This window comes from Gavia stellata, chromosome 23, assembly GCF_030936135.1.
Source record: "Gavia stellata isolate bGavSte3 chromosome 23, bGavSte3.hap2, whole genome shotgun sequence".
NCBI lineage: Eukaryota > Metazoa > Chordata > Aves > Gaviiformes > Gaviidae > Gavia > Gavia stellata.
The window spans coordinates 11,514,529-11,540,911 of NC_082616.1; the positions used below are offsets into that span (position 1 = coordinate 11,514,529).

At 36.8% G+C, this 26,383-nt stretch overlaps 1 protein-coding gene across 5 annotated transcripts in view; it reads right to left on the reverse strand.

Moving 5' to 3' along the window:
* EML6 (EMAP like 6) overlaps window positions 1-25,196 on the reverse strand; it is a 115,088-nt gene extending 89,892 nt beyond the window's left edge. For all 5 annotated transcript variants that reach the window (XM_059828432.1, XM_059828434.1, XM_059828435.1 and 2 more), the window contains exon 1: window positions 25,000-25,196. In XM_059828432.1, the coding sequence (XP_059684415.1) occupies window positions 25,000-25,196 (197 nt within the window). The remainder of the gene's footprint in view (window positions 1-24,999) is intronic.
* Window positions 25,197-26,383: the final 1,187 nt, after the last annotated feature.

The following is a 26,383-nucleotide window of genomic DNA, read 5'->3' on the forward strand; positions in this document are numbered from 1 at the left end:
ATGACAACAGTCGATATTCTGCAGTCAGTTACACCTCCATAAGCTAGCAGACTTCTCATGAAGGGCAGAATCTTGCACAGTACATAGGAACTGGAAGTACCTACATTAGCCAACTGCTGCAGAAAGCAGTTAATCTTTGATGACCATGCTGTAGTAGAAGACACATAACCCAGGGATGCATTGGCTACATATATGGATATAGCCCAGTTTTAGGACTTCTGCTAGGCAGCAATGAAAGTTTGTTAAACTTCTAAGTCAGCGTGATTAAGTGTCTGAGATCAGCTATGCTCTGTTGTAATTCTGAGCTGTATTTCTACTTTGCCTAAACGGAGGCACCTTGCTCTGTAAGAATTGCAAAGAGGACAGAATTGTTAATGCCATTTTGTAGTAGTCAGTAGAAAGCTTGTGTTCTCTTTGGTTCTCAGAGAAACTATCTTCCCCTGTATTTTAGAGGTTGAAAAATAGCAGAAACAGGAAAGCAATTCCTGTATGACTTTATAGAAATCCTGCTCCCTGTTTGGCGTGCTGAAGTGAGTAACAACAAAGATTACATTGGAGCAGGAAACATTGCAGAGCACATCAAAGCCATATTTAACATTAATATGGGTCTATTCTCTAAATTTCTAGTTACAGCACATCAGTGGCAAGGTCATAAATATCTCTTTTATGAGCAGTCTTGCCAGGCTTCTGAAATTCTGTTTAACTGGCTAATTGTGTAGAACACAAATACAAACACTATTCCTAAAAATTCAATGGTTGCTTTTAACAAATACATATTATAAATCCATTTTCCCTTTTCCTAGCAATTAAAAAACCCAAAAGTTTCTATACAGTAATCCATGAAACAATTTTATTTTTTGAGAAGTGCACTTACAAAAATATATAGGACAGTTGTTAATTTGCTTTGTATTGTCTGACACAACCTGAAGATTATAAGTATCAAGTGTCTCTTTTGTATGGGATAGATTATATGAAGATTCTGTATCTCAGTTTCCAATTAGCTTGACAAGATGCTGCTACAGCACGTCTAGCAGTAGACTTACGTGCTAAACTTCTTACATAACAGAATTTATCTAGTTTCCCAGAGCCTATTCTAGCTGCCATATAGGAAAGGCATGTCACCCAGATATATCCTATTACTAAACAAAAAGCAGCTAAGTATCATTTTTAAAACCGAAATAGAAAATAGTTAAGGATCAAAAAGAACACCTTGGTTTCGCCATACTCTGCTATACTTCCGATAATGAAGTTATGCAGCATCATGATAAAACCAACAAATTGGTTCTCCAATAACATATCAGTACTCTGCACATAAAATCCAGAAAGGTAAGCGGTAAAACACCAAAGAAACACACTTAGAAATTATTGCTGATCAGAATTTTCCACTGTTCACCTTTTAGCCTTCCCTCCTTTCTACCACAGGCTTTGTCAGGCAGCTGATTTCAGCTACTGCTGATTTGAAACTAAGTCGAACGTTGCTTTTGACTAAAAGTTAACCATGCTAAATTTGAACCCCTGGGTAGGAAAAGATCTACCTTTTATTGGAAAAGATACTAGAAGATTGAGGAATTATTTTTCAATTTCTTCATCAAATGAAACTGGAAAATATTTTAAGGCTTGTTTTTTTGTTTAGAAAAGCATGAATAAGCATAATAAGTGCTTACCAAGTCTCCTGAGCAGCTTCTGTGAGTCCAGTTTAACAACTGAATTCTACATCTAACCCACAGCTATTTTCCCCTCCCTCTTCCAGCTGATCCTCATTTGTTACAAATCAACAACACTGGCAAGTCCAGGTGCAGGTATTTTAATTGCCCAGCACTATTTGCAACATCTGACTTCTGTTTTTTCAAGTTCAGCAGGTTAAATAGAGGTGAAAGACTCATCTGAGAAAAATGTGTGCTAAACTCATGCTAGACAACAGAAAATCCTCACAGGACAGAGCTGTTTTTTATCAGAAAAAGCTAAAATTCAAGACGATGACAATATCAATTTGGTATCACAGAATTCATTCTACAGTCAAGGTCTTTTTCCCAGTGGAATCTCTAGTGTCTAAGACACAGACATTGCACTAAACATCTCGTGTAGTCAAGGTGTTCACTGTGCCAAGTCGAGGTTTTCAGATGTCTAGGAAAAGGAAGCTCATTTTGAAGCCTCATACAGGAATAAAATCCTTGTTTATCAAAAGTAATCAAAGGACACAATTTTAATGGAAATCCAGCTCATGGCACTGCCTGTAGTAATTTAAAATGTTTCCAAAACTCCGTTGCTCAAGCTGAAGGATGGGTATGTATTTTGCTCCACTTGTGAAAATATGCTTAAATATGGTCAAGTCACATGTCTGAGAAAACCACCATCGAGACTTATCTATTTGCTAGCGGAATCCTCTGAAGACCCTGTATGCAGGCATCAGGACTTCAGCTACGATTGCTCCATCTCTGGCTATTACACTAGATGCAGGAACTGGGAACTGGGAGAGTGGAAGTGAAAAATGTCTGAAGACGTTAGAGTTCTTGAATCCAGCAGCAACAGAAATCTGTGCGACTACCAAAGTCTGTTTCTTCTCAGAACTTGAAAGTGAACTCAGAATTTCTCCAACTCCACATTACTGCTACCAACTAGATGGAAGTTTACTAGCAAAGGATTTATCTCACCTCCTTCTAGCTGTTATTCACATAGAGGCACTGGGAAGGTTAAAGGACTGTAAAAGCCTATGTAAAACATAACAAAACACATGTACAGTTAGCTTAGTGCCTCCCTCTTCATCATGATAATAAAGGAAGCACGCTTTCTTCCTGAGGGCAGTACATGTAAATACATCCACTACAAACAAGGGCAGATACCAAATACATCTGTGAAAGGAAATCTACAGTTATTTCTTCACAAACTGTAGGTAAATGGTGACTACATCTAGGCCATATAACCTGTAGCCTTTGTCAATTTGAGAACCGGAACTCAAAGTATTTCAATAAACTGTCATTTTCCCAAATTTATTCAAGAGTCAAATTCTGCCAAGTCTTTCTAACAGTTATATTTTAGGATACTGGCTAACAAAAACCAACCTAACACTGACATATTTCACTGAGACACCTACATTTCCTATTAAAACTACTAAAAATACTGTAAGAACTAGATAAACACACTGAAAGCCCTTAAAAATCTTCCTTCACTCAACACACAGAAATATTGTTGAGTTTATCTTTACAGAAATCACTATAAGAGTATGAAAATATTACCCTTTGCCATAGAGGTGTAAACCCCCAAAACTATATAAATTAAACAAGTTTCTCTCACCTATATCTGGTGAAAGACAGAAATTCACTTTGGTCATTTTTAGAACTTAATTGTATATAGAAATTATGATCAGAAATAGGTCTATTTTGTTTTGTTAATGTCTTTCCTGGTTCATTGATCTTTTTTATGTATTAGAATAATTCTATGAGGCTTAATATTCCACTTTTAATTTCTTTTTAATGCTTACTATTTTCCTGTGTTACTGAATATTTCCTCTAAGTCATTTACTGCCATGTTATGTAAGTACTTTTTACGGTTTCCTTAAAGAAAAAAAAAAAAGGAAGAAACTAAGGAGAAAAAAGTAAATGGCTTTATTAGTTACTCAGTACGTCAAGTTCACCCTAGTGCAGTGGTCCATACAAAAGCAGACTGCCTGAGGAGTTAGAAAGTTCATTAGAAAGTCGATTATATTATTCCATCAACACACTGTCTAACCAAGTAAAAGAAAGAAGCAGCTTCAAATGTAAATGCTAATTCTAATTACACAAGCCAAAGTAAAAACTTTCTTTGCTTTTGCCTTTTGGAATCTCACAGAAGACTGTATAAGCTCTAAAAATGTATTTTTTCAGGCTAATGTGGGCATGAGCAGGGCTTTCAGATGAGAAACTGTAGTTCATCAGGACTAGAAAATCAAATTATTTCTTAGACTTCTACAATATAAAAATCTTATTCTTGAGATTATAATTCCAAAAATCAGGACTTAATACCAACATGGTATTTTAATGATATTTAGGAAGAATACATGGACTTCCTTTAATCTTTGCGATAACTGTTTGAAAGCATATTAAGACTATATATATGTGCATAATAATGTATGTACAACATAAAAAGTATGCACATGCAAGCTAGTATACAGTCTATATCTAAGAAAGCCCATAGTATGTATCCGGGGTATTGTATGAAAGCCAAGATACAGGTGCATCAGACATCCCTTGTCTCTGCTCTGCCACCGAGATCCACCAGCTCCTCTGCTGCAGACGACAGCAGAATCTACTTCTCCCAAATGCCTCTATCCTACAAAGGGAGGCATCATACATTAGTGTTGCTAAAAGCAATAGAAATGATAGATAGGAAAGTTCAAAGAGGCTCAAGCTGTCTACCTTAATGACAGTGAAAATCCTGCAAGTTCTTCTGTCATGTGGACAGTCATATTTTACCAGAACAAGTCAAAGAACAGGACGAGAGTGCCCAGTGCGTTTTCTCAAGAAGCAAGCCAAATGCATTATTTGGCACTGCATTCATAAATGTGAAATTCTGTAAAGGAGAAGGATCTACAACAAAGTTGTCTTAATAAATTCCAAGCTTTGGCTGCAACGCTAGAAGAACTATATACAGATTTCAGTCTCCATTAGCTTCAGAGCAGAAGCGTATGACAGCAAATACAACTACTAGAAGTGAAATAAATAAAAATGCTGCTTTCCCAATAACTGTTTACGCAATCATAATGTTTTAAGTGCATATTAAAAGGTAATTTAAGATTTGAATACAATAAATCCCCCTAATTCAAATTACTGCATCTACAGGGTCTATGGGATATACCAAATATCAGCATACTCAGGGTATAGCTTTTAAAATTTTGTGTTGCAAACCAGCTTCTGAGCTGATTTGGGTATTCATATCTTGTGTTGTGCTCTCAGTATAGGCAAATAGATCAAATGGGAAGCAGACATATTTTAAGTAACGGTGCATTGGAGGAATTCCCAGATTTGCCCTAGAAGGAATAATAAATTAAGCATAAGTTTGCCCTTTTTGAGTTCCATGCCAGTGGTACCTAAGCTAGTTAGTTTAAAATATCTCCAGGAACATTATAGTCTGCAGTACTAATACACTTGCAGCCCAGCCAACAATACAGCCATCAATATTTTCTGATTACATTTGTATTTTTGAAAGCAAAAGATGAATACTTCCAACTGATGTGTGACACATTTTCCACATTCTTCTTCTCTCTCTTGCAAAAATATCAGACTAGTTGAGAAACATCTAGAATTTTAATATATGTTAATTTGTGCACTGTATTTGTGTAAATTTGCTTTTATTTTTGTATGATGCAAGCGGCTGGAATAAGTAAAAAAAGATCTGTAATCATCTCAGAATTTAAAAAAATTGAAAGCCAAACCTTTATTCCATATTCATGATTTAAATATTAAAATAGAAAAATTATATACTTCAGCTTTTATGATCTCTTAATGAAGTCATAAATATATTTAGAAATGTTTGCATTTTTACTTTGGAAATGAGCTTCATAACCTGACTGGAACACACCTTAAAAAACCAAAACAAACTGGTTTTTTTACATGGCATTAGATAATCGTATCTTCTTTATTTCATTGGAAAATGGCTGAAATGAGTGCATTTAAGTTTAATAATATTCATGTTATCTTACTTGGCTGAAAATATGGCTCACTGGACCTTTTTTAAAATTTTTTTTCAACCATACATTATCTATCATGGTATCTATCCATCATCATCATCTAAACCATATATAACCTATCAACATTAAAGCAAGTACGTGCTCCACACTTAAGAAAGATTAGAAACTAAGACTAATGAAATTAAAAGCATATACAGACTAGCGATAGCAATATGTATCAAATGCTAATACAGGGGATTCTGCCAAAGAGATCCCTGAAAAGGCCAAAGTCTGCTCTCTTGAAATCCAGTTTTGTGATCCTATTTAATTGCCTCGCTGCCATCTCGCAGGATCCTGAATTCCACCACCTCACGGTCACTGCAGCTAAGTCTGCTCCCAACCTTAACATCCCTGACCAGTTCTTGTCTGTAAATACAAGGTCCAACAGGATGTCACCACTTGTTGGTTTCTTGACTGCATCAGAATAAATCTATATATTCAGTTAGTTTATACGCATTACAAACAAACCTAAATACCCCTTCAGGCGCAGTTCAACAGTGTTAAGCAAAAAAACCCAAACAACTGAAGATAGATTTTTCCAGTGATTCCTCATTCTAAAATCGCCTTCATATCTATATCGTAAGATTAGGAAAAGGATCCTTTTTACATTTGCATTTAATCTCTTTACAGATAATACACACATTTGAGTCACAGTCCCTCCCAGCCAGATGGAAATAACATGTTACATATAAAGATGAACTCTCTTAGGTTTCAGTTGACTGTTTCGGAAACAATCCTCAAAAGAAACAAAGTTCCTTCTTCAGGAGAAACACTTCGATTGATCAACAAGGTAAACATTTCACTGGTTTCTGATGTACAACTGAATATAAGCAACATACACTGAAACTGCAAGAGACTATGGACATGTAAAGAAAATAAAAATATCAATAAATAGGGAAGGTGTTCCATTATTTCTTTGTGTTTTATACTAGTCTAGATGGCTTGGACAAAACAGTTCAGCCACTGAAGTGTAGGAGAGATTAATGCCAATAGTTTCTCCAACACCTCTGGGAAAGCCATCTTCCCTGGAAATCTGCATAATAGTACTGCATGCAAACAATTTTCAAAGGAAATTATTTTCAGAGATACTCATATTTGTATTAAGTTCATATGAAAGCAGAGAAGAAGAGAAAGGGAAATTATTACATTCTGATGGGCTTTATTTTACCTACTTCTATAAATGTGAAAATATTGAGACACACAGCATGATCCTGAGAGCTTCTACAAGTAACCGAGTTTTGGAGTGGCTGATTGTCAGTCCTGTACCCATCTTGGCTTGTCGTACCTCCAGGATCTCTAGTACTGTGGCCTGATGAGAATCTGCTATCACTCTAGCATTTCAACAAGAGAGTGTCTTCAAATTCTCAGATACATTTGTCAGCAATTTCCTGATTGACTTTTGCTATTCAGAGTTGGATATTTAATTACCAAGCCCTCAGCATAAACTATGTTAATAGATATGCCTATACTAGCAAATAAACCACTGCCAGAACATGGATTCAACACTGACCCACTATCATCTATGCTCATGAAGTAGCAGCAGTTTTGGCCCATGGTATTTAGTGCTTGCCCAGACAACGCCTGGGCAAGGTTCAGAAGAACAAAAAACCATGGCATGGACATTTCCTATGACCTGGATGCTGCCACCCTCTTTTGAGGAAGAAAACCAGACAAGTGTGTGGATGCAAGTTGAACCATGCTATTTGTTCTCAAGGCTGGAGAACCAAATGCCTTCACTGTTTCATTTAGAAGTAAAGAATAAGCCAGTTGGCCCAACAGTACTCCTCGTGTCGAAAGGTTACAATCAACTGAACCTCATTTTAGAGAAATAAATACTCTTAGCTGTGTAAATCATCATCTAACTCTCACAGATTTGGTGAAACAATGCAGATTCATAACAAATTATTGTTTTACCCAAGGGGTATCATCTTATGTTATAGTTCCTTCCAGTCAACATATCTAGATTAACACAGAAGAGTGAAAATAGAACAAAAAAAAAAAAAAAAAAACAGGATGCAAGCTGAAGAGAATTAAGAGAAAATAAGACAGCAAGGAAACTTTCCACATTAGTCAAAGAACATCTCCGAGTTAGTGTAGAGAAGAGAGACCTTTAGCCAGCCTTTAGGGAGGTGACTACGGGGTCATCAGTCAAAGCAGATTGTTGCAGCTGCGTGGGAGTTTGATGGATAACTATGAAGTCATCTCCCTAAAGGCTAGCCAGAGGCACTCGATTCTATTCATTGTGTCGGCTGAGCTTTCTTTTTACAACAACGTAAGAAGTTTAAGTATCATAAATTTGAGAAAAAAGGAAAAATTATTAAATCAAGAGAAGTATACTTTAAAATATAAATGAGGATTCTAATTAAGAAAAATAAAGATTAAATGTCTAACAACAAAATTATGTTCAAAACTTACGATATGCTGCCAACTTTTTCTATGAACTAAACACCTCAGGGGTTTTTTACTGGTTTCTGAAACAAGTGATCAAAGACATATGCTAAAATTTTCAAAATAAGATGGGTAAAATATGTTGGCACATTGTACAAACAATTGAGTCTGGGAAGTCCCACATCGGTGAGCAATCCAAGAACAAAATAGGAAAGAGACCAACATACTTTGGTTTTAGTTCCATCTGAGCTATTCCATTTGGGGTGGTAGATGCCAAAGGTAACGGGAAACTAGTTGTAGCTAACTGAGTCAAGGGACCCAGAGGAACAACTGAAATATAACATGTTAGAAAAAGTATGCTAACATTCCCACAGGAATAATCAGTACAGAAGATAACTGGAAATGACATGTGAAATGCCATGATCTGTCTTCAGAAAGAAACAGGAGGTAGAAATCCCCATGATCTTCTGAGCAGAATGTAGTGTCTTATGCCCATGCCTTAAGTTTGTGTCAAAATACAGTGAAGCTCTTCTGTTTGTGATTTATTGGCAATATGCTATTACAAATAAACTAGATTTGGACAGTAGACCAAACCACAAAGAACAGATCATGGCTGTGACTATCACAATTTTTTTGGTGACTATCACTTTTTTTTAAAATTTATGTCACATACCAGTGCCAAAAAAACCCCCTCCTGTCACAATCCAAGAGCTTTTTTTTTTTACTGGTAACATTTCCTAGGAGCCTAAAATTCTGTCACAACTCAGAAAATCTCAGATTTGCCGACATTGAGCATCTCTATTTAGTTCCAACCACTTAGAAATTTGGGGTTTAAGTCCAGTACATTGATAAACTGAATGAAGGACAGCGTCACTCATTGCTACTACGACCAGGACAGAAGAGAAAGTGTCCAGAAGTTAAAGGAGTAATCCAGGGGTGGCCACAATCAGTATAATTTTATTGTCAGGAGTTCTAATACTATTGATCTGAAATTACAGTGAAATAGTCTTTTTGGAAAGCTGAAGGGAGGCTCGTGCCCAAATTTCTTGCTGTATGAACACACATCTTTCTGGAAGAGACACATTCCTGTTTATCTAGAGATAACTCACAATTGCATAAACTGTGGCTGTGATCAGCTCAACCATGCATAAATCCAAAGCAAAGAGCATGCTGTAATATGGAATAGAGGTGTGGGGCTTCTTTCAATATTGAACATTTATATAAAACATTTAGCCAACAATTCATTTGAAAGCCAAATATATGTAAAAATATTATATTTTATATTTTTATGCATTATATAATTCTACATAATGATATAATAATTTTATATATATACACATCTATATATTTTTTTGTGTATATATATTAAAAAAATATTTAAAAACCAGAACACAATCCTGACAAAAGGCTGAGGTGGATCAGTACACAAAAACTACAGCTCAACTGGTAGTAACCTGTGACAGTTGCAGAAAATGCTCAGTTTCAAGAGGTTTAGGCTGATTAAATAGTTATATCTGATAGGGAGAAAGAAGGCAGAAAAAAATTTGTGTGGTACACTTAACTGTCATCGTGTATAAAGTAATTCATACCAAACTAAATGACAAGGTAAAAGAACATTTACCTCTAGGCATTAGGGAGTCCCATAGATTCAAAATGAAAAATAACGGATACCACAGGGAAAATGTGCAATGCAATACACTGTGTACAGAGCACATTCAGAATGATTCCATCAACTAACTATTTAATACAGCAAGAAACAGTGCATTCTAAAGAGCTGTCTTATTTAACAGCAGTGTATTCATACTTGATTTAATCTGTCCTCTGTTGAAAAACAAAATACCATGGTTATTCCTAATTTAAATTATCTTATGATCCATCATCAGATCTAATAATTAACTGAAATATAATTGCAAAATTATACTAATGTAGACACAAGTGCCAAAATATTCCTTGCTCAGATAAACGGACACTGCGCTCTCAGGTGTCCTACAGAAAAATCGTATTATATCTCACATTATGCCACCTCTCAGACAAAAATACTATCTAATAAGATTTAAAATATTCCTAAGATAGACATTTACAGAAATAAATAGCTGGCACCCATCTTCTACGTAGATCTAAGATTTCCTCACGTGACTAGTCACACTCCTGTATTCACCAGATTTTGGAAAGTTAATCTCTCTTTCTCACCCCAAACCTAGTATGTCAATTTATACACCTTGAAGTCTTTGTCACTTGTGTTGAACTCAGTCTAACCAGCCTACTCCAAGAACAGTGGAGATCACATGCAGATAGAGTCAGTGCTATCATTGCTAGCAAGCACACAAAGAGCTGTATAACACATAGACAGTTAAAACAAGAGTGTCTACATACACCAGGACTGCTAGCATCTCTTGCAATTGTTATGTTCATCACTGACACAGTCTAACTTGAATGACATCTCATGCTGATGTTTTCAAAGAGAAGAGCTTCATCATCAATATCAAAATCATGCAAGTCAGAGCTAGGTTCAATGTCCACTGAATCACAGAAATTTGTGCAGAAATTTCAGCAGAGTTACATTAGTAAATTGTAAAGATTTTGGAAAAGTGTAAAGATTTTTAGATTTCTCATGTTAGTATTTTACATGTAAAGATTTACATCTTAGTTCTCTTAACATCATGCCATGTTTAATCATAGCATACAAATAAGCCCTGGAAATCCAAGTATTTTCTAGAAATTTTAGACACTGAAGATTAATTTACTTCCAAACTTTTTAAATGATCCATCTGTGTTAACAGAGCAATTCGTATGTTAGCACATAAGGTAATGCCCACAGAGCCATCACGATAGCTGAAAAGCAAATTATGTCTGTGGTAACTCTGCAGAAAGATAAGAGAAATAGCAAAGAATGAAGATGGAGTTTGGAAATTTAGCATGTTTTTTGAATCAGATAACTACCCTTCTGTGCTGGCTACAAAATGGATAGTTGGAAAAAAATGTATGAAGGGAAATCTTTCAGTACCTGTACTTAAAGTTATTTTAGGCAACCGACTTAGAAGAGGTTTGAATTGCCTGCCTAGAAACAGTTTGCCTTTGACAACTGAATCAACTTAGGTTCCTGACTTTAGCTTCTCAAGTAACAACTAAGCTGGATAACTGAAACTACATAAATACTTGACACACTCTTGGAAGCCCACAGGCTACGTGCACAATCTGACTTGATATTAACTTATCTTGAGTTAAGCAATGCTAACAAGAATGCTTTATGGTTGCTTAAAAAGGAATTGGTATAAAATGTAAATACAGTAAGTTTCAAATAAAAAGTAATGTAATGTAATTAAATTAATATTTTACCTAAGCAACAGTAGATAAAATTTTCAGTATTAAATTGCTGAGGAACCAGAGTGGCATTGGAAATGTTCGTTAATCTTCATGTTCTGGTGAATTACTGATCGTATATTTTGAAAAGGTATTCACAAACCACTTCAGCTTGTTTTTTCTTCAGTAGAACTGGCTGCACTAAACATCGTCATTCTATTATTCAAAATACATGTATCTCTTTATGCAATATACAGTTATTAATTTCACCTGTGTTTTATTGGATGTGCAGCCAGTCACAGACACAAATATGAAAAAGCAGATGTTGTAAAGTTATTACACCACCAAAATCCATGAAATGCTGTATTTGAGAGAGATTACGGTTACCCAAAGAATGCCTTTTAAACTTTTATTTGTGAGACTAATACTAGGAGTTATATAAATAAACAAGGAATTACGACTTTTTATGTTTTTATGTAAGCACTACAACTCATTCTCTTGCCCATTATTATTTCTCTTTTTCTCTTGATTTCTTAGCAAACTATTCAAAGCAGAGATTCTGAACCTGCAGTTCTGCTTTTTGTGAAATCTGAGACAGCGGCTCTCATTGGAGACCTTTTTGCTGTATTTTCACTTCAGTACTGCAGTGGAGACTGAAATTTCATGCAATTATGTAACTTCCTGGCAGCATGTCATTTCAGGCAGTTATAATCTGTTTTACTGCTTGTCATTTTCTAATACTCTGTTTTTTCTCTAGCTTATGGTATCATGGATGTTAAAGGGTTTTTGCCTTCTACATCACAGTAGGAGAGAAAGCAGGCTTCATACCACAACTGCCAGGTTCATCTGAAGAACAAAATGTATCTTCCTCCTCATACCACCTTTTCTAGTTACTTTTGCCTCAGTAGACAAAGCATTACACTTGTCCCTTACACAGAGAAAGTGGGTTTTGCTAACAGCCCATACGAAACTTGGAGGCTAAACCTGAACAGCCTATTTGAGCATTTAAGATTAGGGGAGTGCCGTTTCAATAAAATCAGCTAATCAACTGCATCGTTTGGTTTAGCAGACTTCCAGATTTAACCATATGATGACAGACAGCCAGGAGTGTGAAATAGCAATGGACTTAATGGTGTGCAGGGCCATAAAGAAACAGGCCTCTGCTTTGCTGATTTAAGATATTAATTAGTTTCAGAGCTTTAAAAAAATACAAGCTTTTAAAGATTTCATGTGTCCTTGCTCTTCTATCCTCTTATAGGTTTCCTGAGCAAAATATCCTCTCTCCATGAAAGAATTCTGGGAACAAAACTGCATCCATTCTAGACACCTATTGCAAAAAAAAAAAAGTATCATACCTAATTCTTCAGCATAAACCTAAACTCAAAAAATACAGTGGACAAGCTCTCCAAAAACTTAGCCCATTCCTGGCATTTATTGTTAACCAAGCCATAGATTTTCTGTACAATGCATGATATTATTAGTTATAATTTCTCTGGTAATTCATTAATCTATACTGCAATAAAAATCATTAAAACATACACTGACATAACTAGTTTGGTGCAAGAGTTGAGAACTGTAGGCTTTTGCCATATGTACTTTTGAAGATTTATTACGGTAGAATTCTTCTCCACATCTACAGAGCAGACAATAAAACAATAGGTTATATTCTGCTAAGAGCCTTAAGAGAGTACCAGCACTTATTGGTATTTTCTTGCCACATGAAGAGAGGAATTATTTTTCATAGATTCTACTATAATGACACTGCTGGCTGCTTATACAACTCTTTATTGCCTCCTTCCTAGCTTTGTAATACAGCAGTGATGCCTTGGAGCCGAGTAGCCAAAAATCAGTACGAGACCGCCATTAGCATAGCTAGCAGTATGCACTCTACTCACTCTGCAAACAAAACTAAAAGAATATAATATTCTTTCATACTGTATTTTATTGCTCTCTCCAAGAAATTAATCTCCTTACAAGGAGAAAAACAGTATAATTTATAAATCGGAAAATGTGATAGAAGCCCAGAGAAAAGTAAATATGAAAACAAAACAAACGAAAAATGCAAACTCCTCAAAACTCTAAGTTCTTAGCTAAGTTCTATCTCAAAGGAAGAAACTACTTTATATCTATTTTCTTAAGATAATAATGATTTATAAAATTGCTTTTTTGATAAAACTATTAGTGTTCTGCCAGGGAGGACTTGAATTTATGAAAGATAATTTTAAAAAGGATATAAGAATAATTTAGAAGAATAAAAGAATAATTTTTAAAAGGCAGTAAGTCATTTTAGGCTGCCATACAGACTAGGACATTAGTCACAAGAGAAACATTTGAGTATCAAAAGTGATTTCGTTAGCAGTTCCTCTTCAGCTAAAATAAAATTAACGGAAGCAGCATTGTACAAGAACAGCTAAATAGTTTGCAATCTAAAAGCTACAGGAATATCAGAATAGTTCAAAAAACGTATACTAGTCATATAAATTTGTGATATAAAGTGAATAGGGATATAAATTTGCTGCTCAATTAAATAGAATGCAACTGTGATAATTCAGTGCCTCTATACTCCTTCCAATAATTAAAATCTCCCTTTCAGTTGGCTGGGTAAAATTCCAGGAGCAGCCCAATACATTTTGCTCACAGCAAAAAATAAAAAAACCCATGTTTTGATCCCATTCTACCTTTAGATAGAATTTGAGGGATGTAATTAAATGCAAATTTCATTAAAATGTCAGTATCTGGAGCTCATCGTATCAAAATTCTTTAACACCTCGGATTTCTTAAAACAATATTTACTCTGGTGTGCATGTGTGCGTGCACACGCGCACATGCTTTATTACTGTCTGGTAGTTTTGTCCTTCACTTTACAGGGATTTATGATGGAGGTCCCTGAACATTTTCTCATCTTAGTTCTATTTCTGAATTAATAATTTCACTCAACCAGAAATATTAGCATGTATGGTAATTAAAAAAACCCCCACAATTAGCCAAAAAAACTTAGGAATAGTATCCTTAGTTTAGAAAGGTGTATGCAAGTTTTAAAGACCTACTGAAATCTACCTTAGCAAGGAAGAAAGTACCTTCACTGGTCCACTGTATAAGTTTAAACTAGAGGCTATGGAGGCTAATTGCATGGATTAACCTAGTTATCTACATTCGATGGCTATAGTTATATAGTGTCGATTAAACTATACTACCTTTTTTCATCTCTTTCTCAAAATACATTTTATAGCAGAAATGTAAAAGTTTTCACACTTTTGGCTGGATTCAAAGTAGTGATTTATCACCACCAATAATAAATGCGCGCATCTTATACACTAGTTATCCTGACTACTCTCATTACAAATTAATATATTTTTAGATGTGACAATTACAGCTAAATCAGCTTTGACAGACCTCTATTGCCAACGTAAGTCTACTCTTTAACATACTTTGCAGCTACTGCCTCTTTCTCGAACATAAGCTTTCACTGTCACTGTCTTGACTGCACCAACCTCACACCAAGACAAGAAAAAGAAGATAACGTTTAGAAGACCAAAACTGTAAATATCAAACCAATTTACACAGATCTGTAGTATGACTTACAAGCAGCTTGCTCTTAAGTTTCCAATTCAAAATAAAGTATTTAGCACCTGCACAGCTGCTTCTTAGAAGAACTCTTCTGAATTGCTAACAGTCCACCAGCAAAAATGTTGTTATTGGGTAGATTAAGTAAGTTCCACTTGGAACAAAGCAATAGTTGTATAATATTCTTCAACTCAGAAAAAGTCATGGGATCAAAGTGCTGTTCAGAAAGTAACAAAATACAGAAACTAATTATGGCTAACACATAAGCCTTATTCCAAAATCACTTTGTTGTTCTTCACCTTTATCATGAAAACTTTTTATGAATGCAGTAGGCTATCAGTGCCTACTTACTGGCTATTACACTAATTTAACAATACCCAGAGATAAAGCTTTACACGTTGATGCATAGGAAATGGACACAAACTGCTTGATAGCCACTTCACTACTGGCCTATCCATTTAATAACCTTAACTATCCTCTTCAGTGCTGCTAGCCCATTTTCCATTCACCCCAAGATCACTTGTGTAGCGGTCGTATCTCAAACAATACATCATACAGAATGCTTTTTTTCACCCCCCATTTGGTCCCGAAGAACTTCAGCCTACTCTGGCAACACCACGACTCATTTCTTAAGCTATCATTGCAAAACTTTTTAGTGTCTCTACAAACAAGAAAGAAGGAAACCAAAAGCTCTTGTGGCTAACATCAGACTCCAGCAATGCTCATGAAGGCCAGCTTTAGCCTACTGAGCCTTTCCATCTCCCAGTTTCTCTTGGCAGAGAGAAGGAAGCTCCTCTGAAGTGGGTGGAAGAGAGATGAGCCTAACACAGATGTGCAGATTTCTGAAAAAGCTGTTCTCCCTCCACTTAATAGAAGTGAAATAAAGAGAATTAGTTCTCCTGATTTAAACTGAATCTTTGTTAAAATTTTCTGCCACATTATCAAATGTCAAATTTTCATTTGAAATTAATTTGAAATGTTTATTTTCATTTGAGATCTGTGATGTAATTTATATACAAAATTCTATATGCAAGAGAGTCTATACACAAGACAGTCCCATATCCAAAAGAAGTCGTGCGTCCCCTCAATTTTAATTAAATTCTGAATAGTATGACATGTGGTATAGAAAACAATTAATTAAATGAAGCAGTGTGAGAAATGTAATAGAGAGAGAAAGTGCCATGCATAGCGACATTTCTTTAACACCATTATTTAACAATATTAAACACCCAAAAATCTTTTCAAGTCTCAAAGAACAAAAATTTTTGTATCCTGAGCCCACATCAAATAATCTTAATCTTCTAAAAATATCCAGAAAGACTCTGAGCAAGCTTTTGGATAAGCAACCTTTCCACCACAATAAATGTCATGTCTATGTTAACATTCAGTGCACAATCCACTTCTATTTCTTCCAGGTGGCTATATTCAAGCAGATGCATCTAGCAGGTTCGCTGAAACAGCATTACCTAAACAAGTTCTGGTGAAATCTGTTGTGAAAACATTCCACTTAAGGAATAAGTGTACCTGTTACTAGGTAATAAACTTCTCTGTTGTCCACTTTTTTAAATGTTTAATGAATTATTACCTGTTTACTCAATTAATGATACCTAGTTGCCAGTTCTATGGTGTTATGTTAAACTGACATGCATCTAAGAAGAGAAAGTAACATTCCTGTTTGTGATTTTAGTGGGCTACCTGCTTGAAGTACCTTTTGTGAAATGCTGTTTCCTGCAACCACGTAGTTCTGGTGCAATTCTTAAAAACCTGCTTCCTGGATTAAGATGTAAAACAGCCACTACAGGCCAAAACTAGAGTCTGTCTTCAAGATTAGTCCGATACTAGTAATTCTGGGTTAGATCCTCATCTGTACCATACCATTACGTTCTTACACCAAAGAAAAGGACTACAGCTGCCAGAAGGGAATTTCTTTAGCCAGCCCTAACTGCAACCTGAGAGGGTGCCAGGTGCACAGACATGGGGAAAACAGAGGTATGTTTACTGTAAGGCCACCTCCAGATACTTAACCAAACAGCAGACAGAACTCTCTGGCAAAAGGCATTTACATTAGTTACCTCTTGGGAAGGAGGGATTGCATTATAAGCAGTCTTATAAGGAATACAGCACAGAACTGCCCATCCCAAAAGCAGCTTCTCAAACTGAGCTGGTTATATCTAATTCCCAGCTATAACCAGACAAACCCCTTCAGCCTGACAAACAAAAGTTTTAAAATAGCTCTTTCAACAAAAGACAGCTTTCCTAAAGACTCAATAGAATATCCTTTTAGACATTTGCAGCCTCCTCCTGTTGCCACATATTTAAAAAAAAAATGCAAGCCTCTAGAAGTGGTAGTAGAGCCAGCCCATACACAGTAATCACTGTGTGTGCATAAGACCTTGGACCAGGAGACTGACTGCGTATTACAAACTTGGTTTACAGCTGCTAATAGAAAGAGGAGTTTCACTGAACAGCATTTCAACGGGTGCTTAAAATAATATATAATTTCTAAACAGATGAGAAAGTAATCACAGAATCCTAGAGGAATCAGGAATCTGCTACACACCTACTGCTAAAATCTTGTTTAAATGCAGCCACACTAGTACACATTCAACACCAGTGTAAACAGGGCCAAAGAGTTCCTGTAACTTGTCACATATCATCGTTCTCATATTCTGCCAGACAGAAGGCCGAAGAGAAAGCTCAACTTTTACCTCATCAGAGATTCCAGCATTTGGAGAACTAAGCCAAAAGTTCCTTCAGGCACCTTATGAATAATGTTCAAAAACTAAAGATATGAAAGAAAAGATTAAGGAAATTTACATTTAACATGTTTTCTCGTCAGACAGAAGCTGACTGTGACGAACCTTTTGTTAAATATGTCTTAAGATACATAGAAGAAGGAAGTATGGTCTGACGAGTTTGGTTTTTTTTTGTTTTTTTTTTTTTTTCAGGTTGGACTCGATGATCTTACAGGTCTTTTCCAACCGTACTGATTCTGTGATTCTGTGAAAAAATGCTCTAACCTTAATTGCAAGTAGAGCTGACACTATAGCAGAGAAGCTGTCTTCTGCAATGCGGTACAAAACCAAAAAACTCCCTCTTCCACTTTCACCAACAGAAGTGCAGCCCTTGTGTCCTTGAGGAAAAGCCCGAAGCACGGACTACAGCAACTTACGCCTCCTCATCTGAAAAGTCTCAGTTGCCACTTTGTGTGGTGAAAATGTTGGGAGGACATTTGTAGCCCTTACCAGACACAATTCTTTCTTGAGATATCCAGTTATGAACAAGTTATCATGAGCAAAACTATGAATTTTTAATACTAATTGCTGAAATACACATTATTATTTTTCCACTAAGTGTTAAAAGAAAGATGTGACTCTTCCTGCAAAACCCGAATCAAGATTTAGAAGAAAGAAAATAAGCATCCGGAAATTGCCTAGATAGATCTACCTGACATCCATTTAGTCAGTAAGACAGACGGGAATAATAGTTCATGGAGGCTGACCTCTTCTGTCCTACAAGATGCAGCTTATAAACTTGTGTAAAAATTAGAATTTGTATGCTTTTGCAGGAAGTTTTATAGTAGAAAATGGTAATACAAAACTGTCTCAAAAGTTCCCCCCATCCTTCTAACTAAAAAGATAATTTGAAATTAGGGTTAGTCCCATCAAAGCATTTTCTATCAGTTTTCATCCTGTTAAACAGCGATTACGCACCACCACCTGATGATTGCTAGTCATCTTAAATCAAACTGAAATAAAATAAAACAAGTAAAAGAGTTGCAGAGAGTTAATGCAGAGCAAATGTAAACAAAAATTAAGCTTAGTTTAATTTTTTTAAATTGAAGATACTCGAAGCAGTGGGGGAAAAAAGGTAAAATAATGTGACAAGAAATCTCTAACTGGAAAATTCCAATATAAGACTAATGCATACCAAAACCTTGATTTTTAATAAGCTGCATAGTCGGTTCTGTGTGATAATGAGTTGCTTCACACTAATCCAATAAAAAAAAAAAGGTAATATACTAGCTGATACAGACTTAAACACTTGTCTTTTTTTTAGCTGTGAAAAGATAAAAACATAATAAAGACCCAAACATTTTCTACAGAGGAATACAAATGCTTCCTATTTTGTTGGACACGTTTATTTCTTTTCCATTTGGAAATGAGTTAAATCAATCCGATGATTTAAATGCTTAAAACTCCATTTGTGATTTTTCATAATAAACATCTTTTCACTTGTCCAAACAAGCAAGCAATCAATGACTGGACAAGCAAGAAATCTTACTTATTCTTCTGCTACCATATCTGACATATCACTGGGATGTATATGGACCGGTCTGTTTAAATACTGTAGTTAAATGACAGCTGTTCTCATAGACATATTGCTACAAATGCCTACTGAGTTTCTCTAAACTTTTAACTGATCTATGTATTTTTAACATCACGTTCAATAAGACACTGTAACTGTGTATTCCAACATGTCTGATGCATTAATATGGATATTTAAGAAACAAATACTTATAGCAGCTCATGCCCCAGTAAAGACTTAAAATCTAAATGCAGCACAGCAATCAAGCAGAGCAAAAAGAGTGGCCACTAGAACTTCATGAAATAAATGGCGTCTTCCCCTGTTTTTTTGAGGTTGAAAGCAGAAGCAATAAGCTGATTAGATGAGTTTTTATGGGGGATTAATTTCTTTAACATGAAACTCCTTTAACAACCTACTGTCTCATAACAGTTCCCAAAGCACGTTCACATACACAGATCTCAGATTCTGCTTCACCCTAGCTGTTCCAAAGTCACGTCTTCCAAGTTTTAATGGCTCTGTGTAGGAACTTGCATAGCATTCACATTAGAAACAGGTCTGGAATTCCTGTTGTTGAAAATCTCGGATATTTTGCTATCTTTTAGGTCACTACATTTCAGCAGACCTGCATGCGCACCTTCTGTGACTAAAGTCAAGGTTTAGCACAAGCTACACAGTACACTCTTCCATGCACTGATGATAAGAAATAACCACACTAACTTGAACATCATTCTATAGCAAACAAGTGCTGTCACTGACCATCCAAATGATGGCAACTAAACATAAAGTATTTTAAATGCCTTCAAATAAGCACCACCCTATAAATGGAAATATTACTATAATACATAATTTTAAATAAAAATATTAAAGTACAATTTAGATATTTTAACTCTGAGGTTTTGATTTGCATACCTCTACCATCAATTTACTTATTCAAAAATCACATTTACTACAGTCAACAACATATGATACTGCTTCAAGCACCGTATTTCTTTTTTTCCAACTGCAGAAAGAGAATAAAATGTGCAGTCATGTTCCAATACGCATCCTGTCTCCCGAAACGATCACTCTAAAGAACAAACCAGGCCTCTGGTCACTCTCGCAGCCCAGTAAATCTCATCACCCCTGGCACATCCGCATTTTTAATCTCAGTCTGTCAGCACAGTGGAACGCACATACCAGCATACTTACAGCAATATTCTGATAAATCCGACATTGCTATTACATCGTAAGCAGCCTTACACAAACAACATGCTTTGGTATCCGTAGATAACAGGGTGGCTTTCCAGGTACCGTGCCTGGGCAGCAAACACTGCAGAGAGACCTGAGAAAGGGAGCAGGTTCTTGTGGCACGCCGCCTCACAAGTGACTTGCTTGAAGGCAATTAGAATGGAAAATGTGCTTTTGTGAATGCATAATACTACAACATATCAGACAACAGAGGAAACAGGGGTATATAAAAAGTGCAGGTGAAGTCTTGAATACACTGTCAAAGGTGTTCTCTCAGTACAGTTTTGACATATTCAGGAAAACTGTTCAATACTGCAGAAATTCTTGGAAATACAAAAACAGGGAGACATAACAACTTTAATACTAAACGACTGGAAAAATTTCTCAAGGTTAGGAGCCTCTGTTTACAAATGAATTTTGTAAAAATAAATAAAATTGTATTTTAAATCATAAAAAGAAGTATCTTAACTGGTTATATTTTTATTTTTGCTGTTTCCTTTGTCAAGCTTTTTTGGCTTTCACATGCATGAATTGCAGAAAAATTACAGGAAAGAACTGCCCCCCATTCACCATTTCATTGAGAGAGAAAAGAGGAGTGATCTAATTGCTTGCTGTTATATAAGTAATGCACCATATAAAAGAAAGAAGACCTTCTGTTCTTTTGAAAGTGTTCAATTACTGTCAAAACTAATGATCCAGTCTTGCAAGTGGTTATACTAAACATAAATCCTACACTTGTATGAATTTTGTTGAAGGCAGTGATGCCATATGAATTGCAAGATTCTCATTAATACATTAACTTACAGCCATCATAATGAGCTGCTGCAAAAGTCCACTTTTAAATTACTCAAGAAGGAAAACAATCCCCATATGGTAATACTGCAGCTTCTGAAACCTAATCCTGCAAAGCACAAATGACTGAATTCAGTGAAAACAAGTGTCATGTGCAATGATACGTCTACACGACACTTTCCACATTAAAATGTTGCAATAGCTATGCTTTTATATAGGTGTTACACATTACCTGTGATGCTTCAGCTGGATCACATTTCAAGAATCAAACGTAGAGCTACTGTGCAAGACGCTTCATGATTGCTTTCTGGTCTGTAATACAGACCTTAGGGTAAACCGTAGGGCTGAGAGCTCAGAGAAAGAGGAGTATTCTGACCTTCAGCACCCTGAGCTGCTAGGCTGTACTCAATAATCAAAGCTTCCTTTTTTTTTTTAAAAAAAGAGGGAGGAAGAAGAATAGGGGGTATTTTATGCTCTTTGATTGTAAAATAGAATTCATAAGTGGCATGTCTTTTTAGTCTCCAAACAGAATGCAATGATCCTCAGAGACCAGAACCAATGCTATTCACTTCAACCATGTGTTGATCCTCTTTTATCATGACAGTACCTGGTAATCAATAGTATTAACTATTCCACAACTAAATAACATGCAAGAAGAGCTGTATTATATGACTGGAAGTAACAAAAGAATCACAGAGTACTTTAGGTAAGAAGGAGAGCTCTGGAGGTTACCCAGTCCAAGCCCTCCACAAAGCAGGGCTCACTTCAAAGTTAAATCAGGTCGCTCAGGACCTCATCTCACCATGAATTTAAAAGGAGGAAGAGCTTGGAAGCACAGCACCTTGTAGTGGCTTTGCACAGAAAACAGAACACTTCAGAGCTCACTTGGTCATACTCTGAACATCTACCTTATTAGCTGAGTGCGGCATGTTAAGTTCCTTATACAAACAGAACTTACTTTTCAAATATGAATCTGGAAAAAAAAAAAAGTCATTTCTCCATTAATCCAATAGAGTCTGGTCTACTTTAGCCCAACCTAAATTATGTCCAACTGCATTACCTTGATACAAAGCAAGAGGCAGGACTATTAAACTTATGAAAACACATTAAACACACACTTTTAAACAGGTGACTTTTTCACCCAGGGCAAATATCCACTTTCATGATTTTAATAAACACTTCAGGGTAATGCACAGGCTCTCAACCTTCTGATTCATGGGTTCATCAATTTTTTTCCACAAAATAGTATTCACTGAAACCTTTCAACACAGAAGGAGCTAACGGCAATCCTCTGTAGCAGATGATCTTCCTCCTTCAAGGACTTCCAGTCTTAATGATTTCACAGTATTTTCCAAAATCTGCAAGTTTTTTTTTTTTTTTTAAATCATGTTTCAAATTTCTTTAGAAACTACAACCTGTTGGACTGCAAATGTATGCACTGCTGTTTAGAAGCTGGTCTCAGGCAAGTAAATACCAACAAAATCAGAAAAATTGGGTAAGTATTTTCATCTCAATCGGATGATAGCTGTGAAGCCTAAAATGTGAGAATTTAAATTCCTGCATTTATTAGCCACATCAGTGATAACCACACAAGGAACCATCTACTTAAAAGTACTTACAGTGATGGGATATTACATCAATAAGGACTGCAAAGTGCATCAAAAGCAAAGGAGGCAACCATTACCAGGTGCAAACAACAGAATATTCTAGCAGCATTTTGGAGATTCTCTACTTCCTTAAACCCCATGTGACAGCAACTTTTCTTGGCCACTAAAAGCTGAAATTTACTGTCAATTGGGTCCTGCTCACGCTTTCTGGACCCATATGTTTCATCCTATGTTGAAACTACAGTTGTCCTACAGAATTCTGATCTTGTTGCATATCAGAAACAAAACTCATCTTCCCAGAGCATTAGGCCGTACAGTGAGTCCCTTAAAACAACTGCTAATTTGAACAGGCTGTTGCAAGTTTTCTTTAGAGTAGAACAGGCATAGGCAGCGTCAAACTACAATACCAGACACTCGCATTCTTTCTATTCCCACTGTACATTCGAAACGTGACATGCCCAATGCAGTCTCCTAATACAAGATGTTTTAAAATAAACAGCACAAAAGCTGTACAATACAATTGGGTTTGGGAGAGAGGTGTTGTCAAGTATAATAATTGGGACATTTTTCCTCAGCTGATGGAATATTAAAAAAAAAGAAGAAAAAAAAAAGAGAACCAAAGCATCACTGTCAACTAAAAACCAGTGGATATATGTAGATATGTAGTTGTGCCTTGACAAATTCTATTTCTAGTATTTAATGAGAATTCAAACTTATGTTTGAAATAAACTTATGCTCAGAAATATACAACTCTGTACATGGATTACACTTCATATGCCATAGAGAATCAAAATTTATCTCCATACAACAAGGAAAACTTTAATTGCATCTAAAATACTCATTCTTCTCTGAAGGATCTGAGCAGCCAAGTGTCTATTTAAACAGCCTTTTGGAACCGATAATACCTTTGAAACCAGAATAAACTTTTATGCACATCCACTGTATTTCATGAAATGCTACTGCTTTAACGCATTATGAAGGGGAGGAGAAGAATGCTACTAGGATACACAGCAGCCAGAAGCTCTCACTGGGAAAAGTGGATGCTTTTCTGTAAACAAGGCTCCAGAATGAGTATATGACAATTATGTGATTTTGCTACTGAGTGTCAAAACTCTGACTTCAGCAGATGTTTCCACAGTACTACCGCACCATGAGTCACCTGGGACTATTCTGGTTTCACATCATCAAGAAAACACTTCATTCATGCTGAATTAGGTGAATAGGGAGGGCAGCAGTTAGCTGTGCTCAGAGGAGTGTCATTACCATGCAACATCCTTTATAAGGATATTCTAGGTTCAGATTTCTCTCATAAAGTAGTAGAGACAACACTAATTTTCTATTTTACTGATGTAAATTTCTGTAATTTGGACAGATTTTTTAAAAGGCTATCTTGAACTCTGTCCCCACATTTTTATTATTTTGTGAGGCACCATAAAATTAATATTTCTATAAGACAACAACATCAATTAAACCCACTTCTTTGAAAGAAAGAGACAAAAAAATTGGTCAGACTGGGAGTAAGACCTGTGCTTCTGTAGCCATCTTGCACCAGCATGCTTGAGGATTTTTTGGCTGGAGTACAAACAGCTAAACTTGATTTTGAGTGAAATTTTCCAGACAATATATATAAAAAAAAGATCAGTTTGACCTATGTGCCAGATTTATGGCACTCTTGTGCTGGGATTTGCTGAGTGTAAAGCAAGCTACGCCTGCCTTCTATAAGACATCAGAATTGGTGAGCTAGGGTCCCAGCTCTGGAAAGATCAAGGTGCTGGATCCACGATTTTGCAGCGCTGTTGCACAAAGGTCTTCCCAGTGCGTTTCCATACTGAAACAAAGTGCTTTGCTTTTGGTGCAGTGCAATAGAAAAACTTACCTTCGCTCTTATTATAGCAACATTTTGCAGCTTTGCTGTAAAAATAATAATAATCAACAGTATCTAGAAACCCAGCTTTCAGCTAGACTGCTGGTAACAAATCTGAGCTGCTTTAAAATGACAGGTACCTGCTGAGCTGTAAGAAGCAAGGAGGGGGTACTCTGCCAGCCCTACATTCTCCTCCCTTCCCTTTAAACCCCACCCCACCCCACCACCAGAAAAGTCAGCCCCCTTACCTGATAATATCATCGTTGTGCCCAAGGAAGAATTTCTGGCTGTGCTCTCTGGTGTTATAAACCACGCCGACTCCAGCCACGAAGTACACCACCTCTTTGCCTGCCGTGTAGTACAGGTTGTTGCGGCACTGGTGACCCCTGTACCCGTAAACCCACTCCAGACGGAGCTGGCATCTAGGAGCTGTCCGATCCGCCATGATAACCAATCCCCTCTCCCCACAAGCACACACAAACCCGAGCGCTGCCCCTCCTTCCCTTAACTCCTTCCCCCTTCAGGGTTTTCCCCTTTAAAACATTAGCGGTCCCTGCCCAGCTGCCGAAGCTTCAGGTGGCACTTGCGAGCGACGATCTTCAACGGAAAACGCATTCGCGGATCAGGGCTGCTGCCGCCGCCGCTCCTACCGCTGCGCTGCCACCATAATCTGCTGCTGCTGCGGCGGCTGCTGCTGCCCAGGACGAGCAGCTGCCGCTTCCCCGCCGCGGCGCGACCCAGGCAACTTCTTGGGGGAGAAGGGAGATCACGACAGCACACCTACATCAGCACAGACCGGGCTTTTTCCTCCCGAAGGCAAAGTAACTTCTGTGCGTCACCGCCACCGCCACAGGCTCCCCGCTGCACCGCCCGTACTGCACCTTCTTGGCTTCCTGCAAAACGCTTCCTGGGTGCTCTTCTTTCCAAGACATCTATCTTTGGGTCAAAACTGAAAGAGAGACAAAGCAAAACCCGTGTTTTTCAATTGCGGAATGCACGTGTATTTAAAATGCAAAGGGACTGCTTTGTTGGGGGGGAACGTTGTTTGGATCCGCACTGTGGCAGTTCTGAGTGGTCTAGGGTCTTCTAAGCCTTTTCAGGAGGATCCAATGCTCTGAGGCTTCATCTGAGATACTATTGAAAGAGGGGATTTGTATACAGCATCCAGCATAAATATGGTAATTTTACCCCATCTTTCCTTATCCCCCAGCAACCCAAAACTTCTTCCTTTTGGAGTTTACAGCAACTACATAATCAAAAGAAATTTATGTTCCCATTTTTCAGTCACAAACCACTCCAATTTGCCACGAAGTAAGGGGGGTTGGAGGGGCTTGTGTTTTTATTTTATTTACTGTCATCCTTTGGGATGATGCTCCCAAGGAACACATTCCCTTGCTTCTCTTCTGCTTTTTCTAAGGCCAGATTTGTACTGTCATTATCAGTCAAGCATCGTTGATGCATGTTGTTTGTGATAAGACATCCACCACTTTATAGCACCACTCAACAAGAGACCAAACCCAACCCTCCAGAAGCTCCACCACAACTGCAGGGGAGAGAACGCTAAAATCAGACGAGCAAAACCAAAGACTCATTCACAGAGCACAGTGCCAGACGGAAGGGAAAAATAAATGA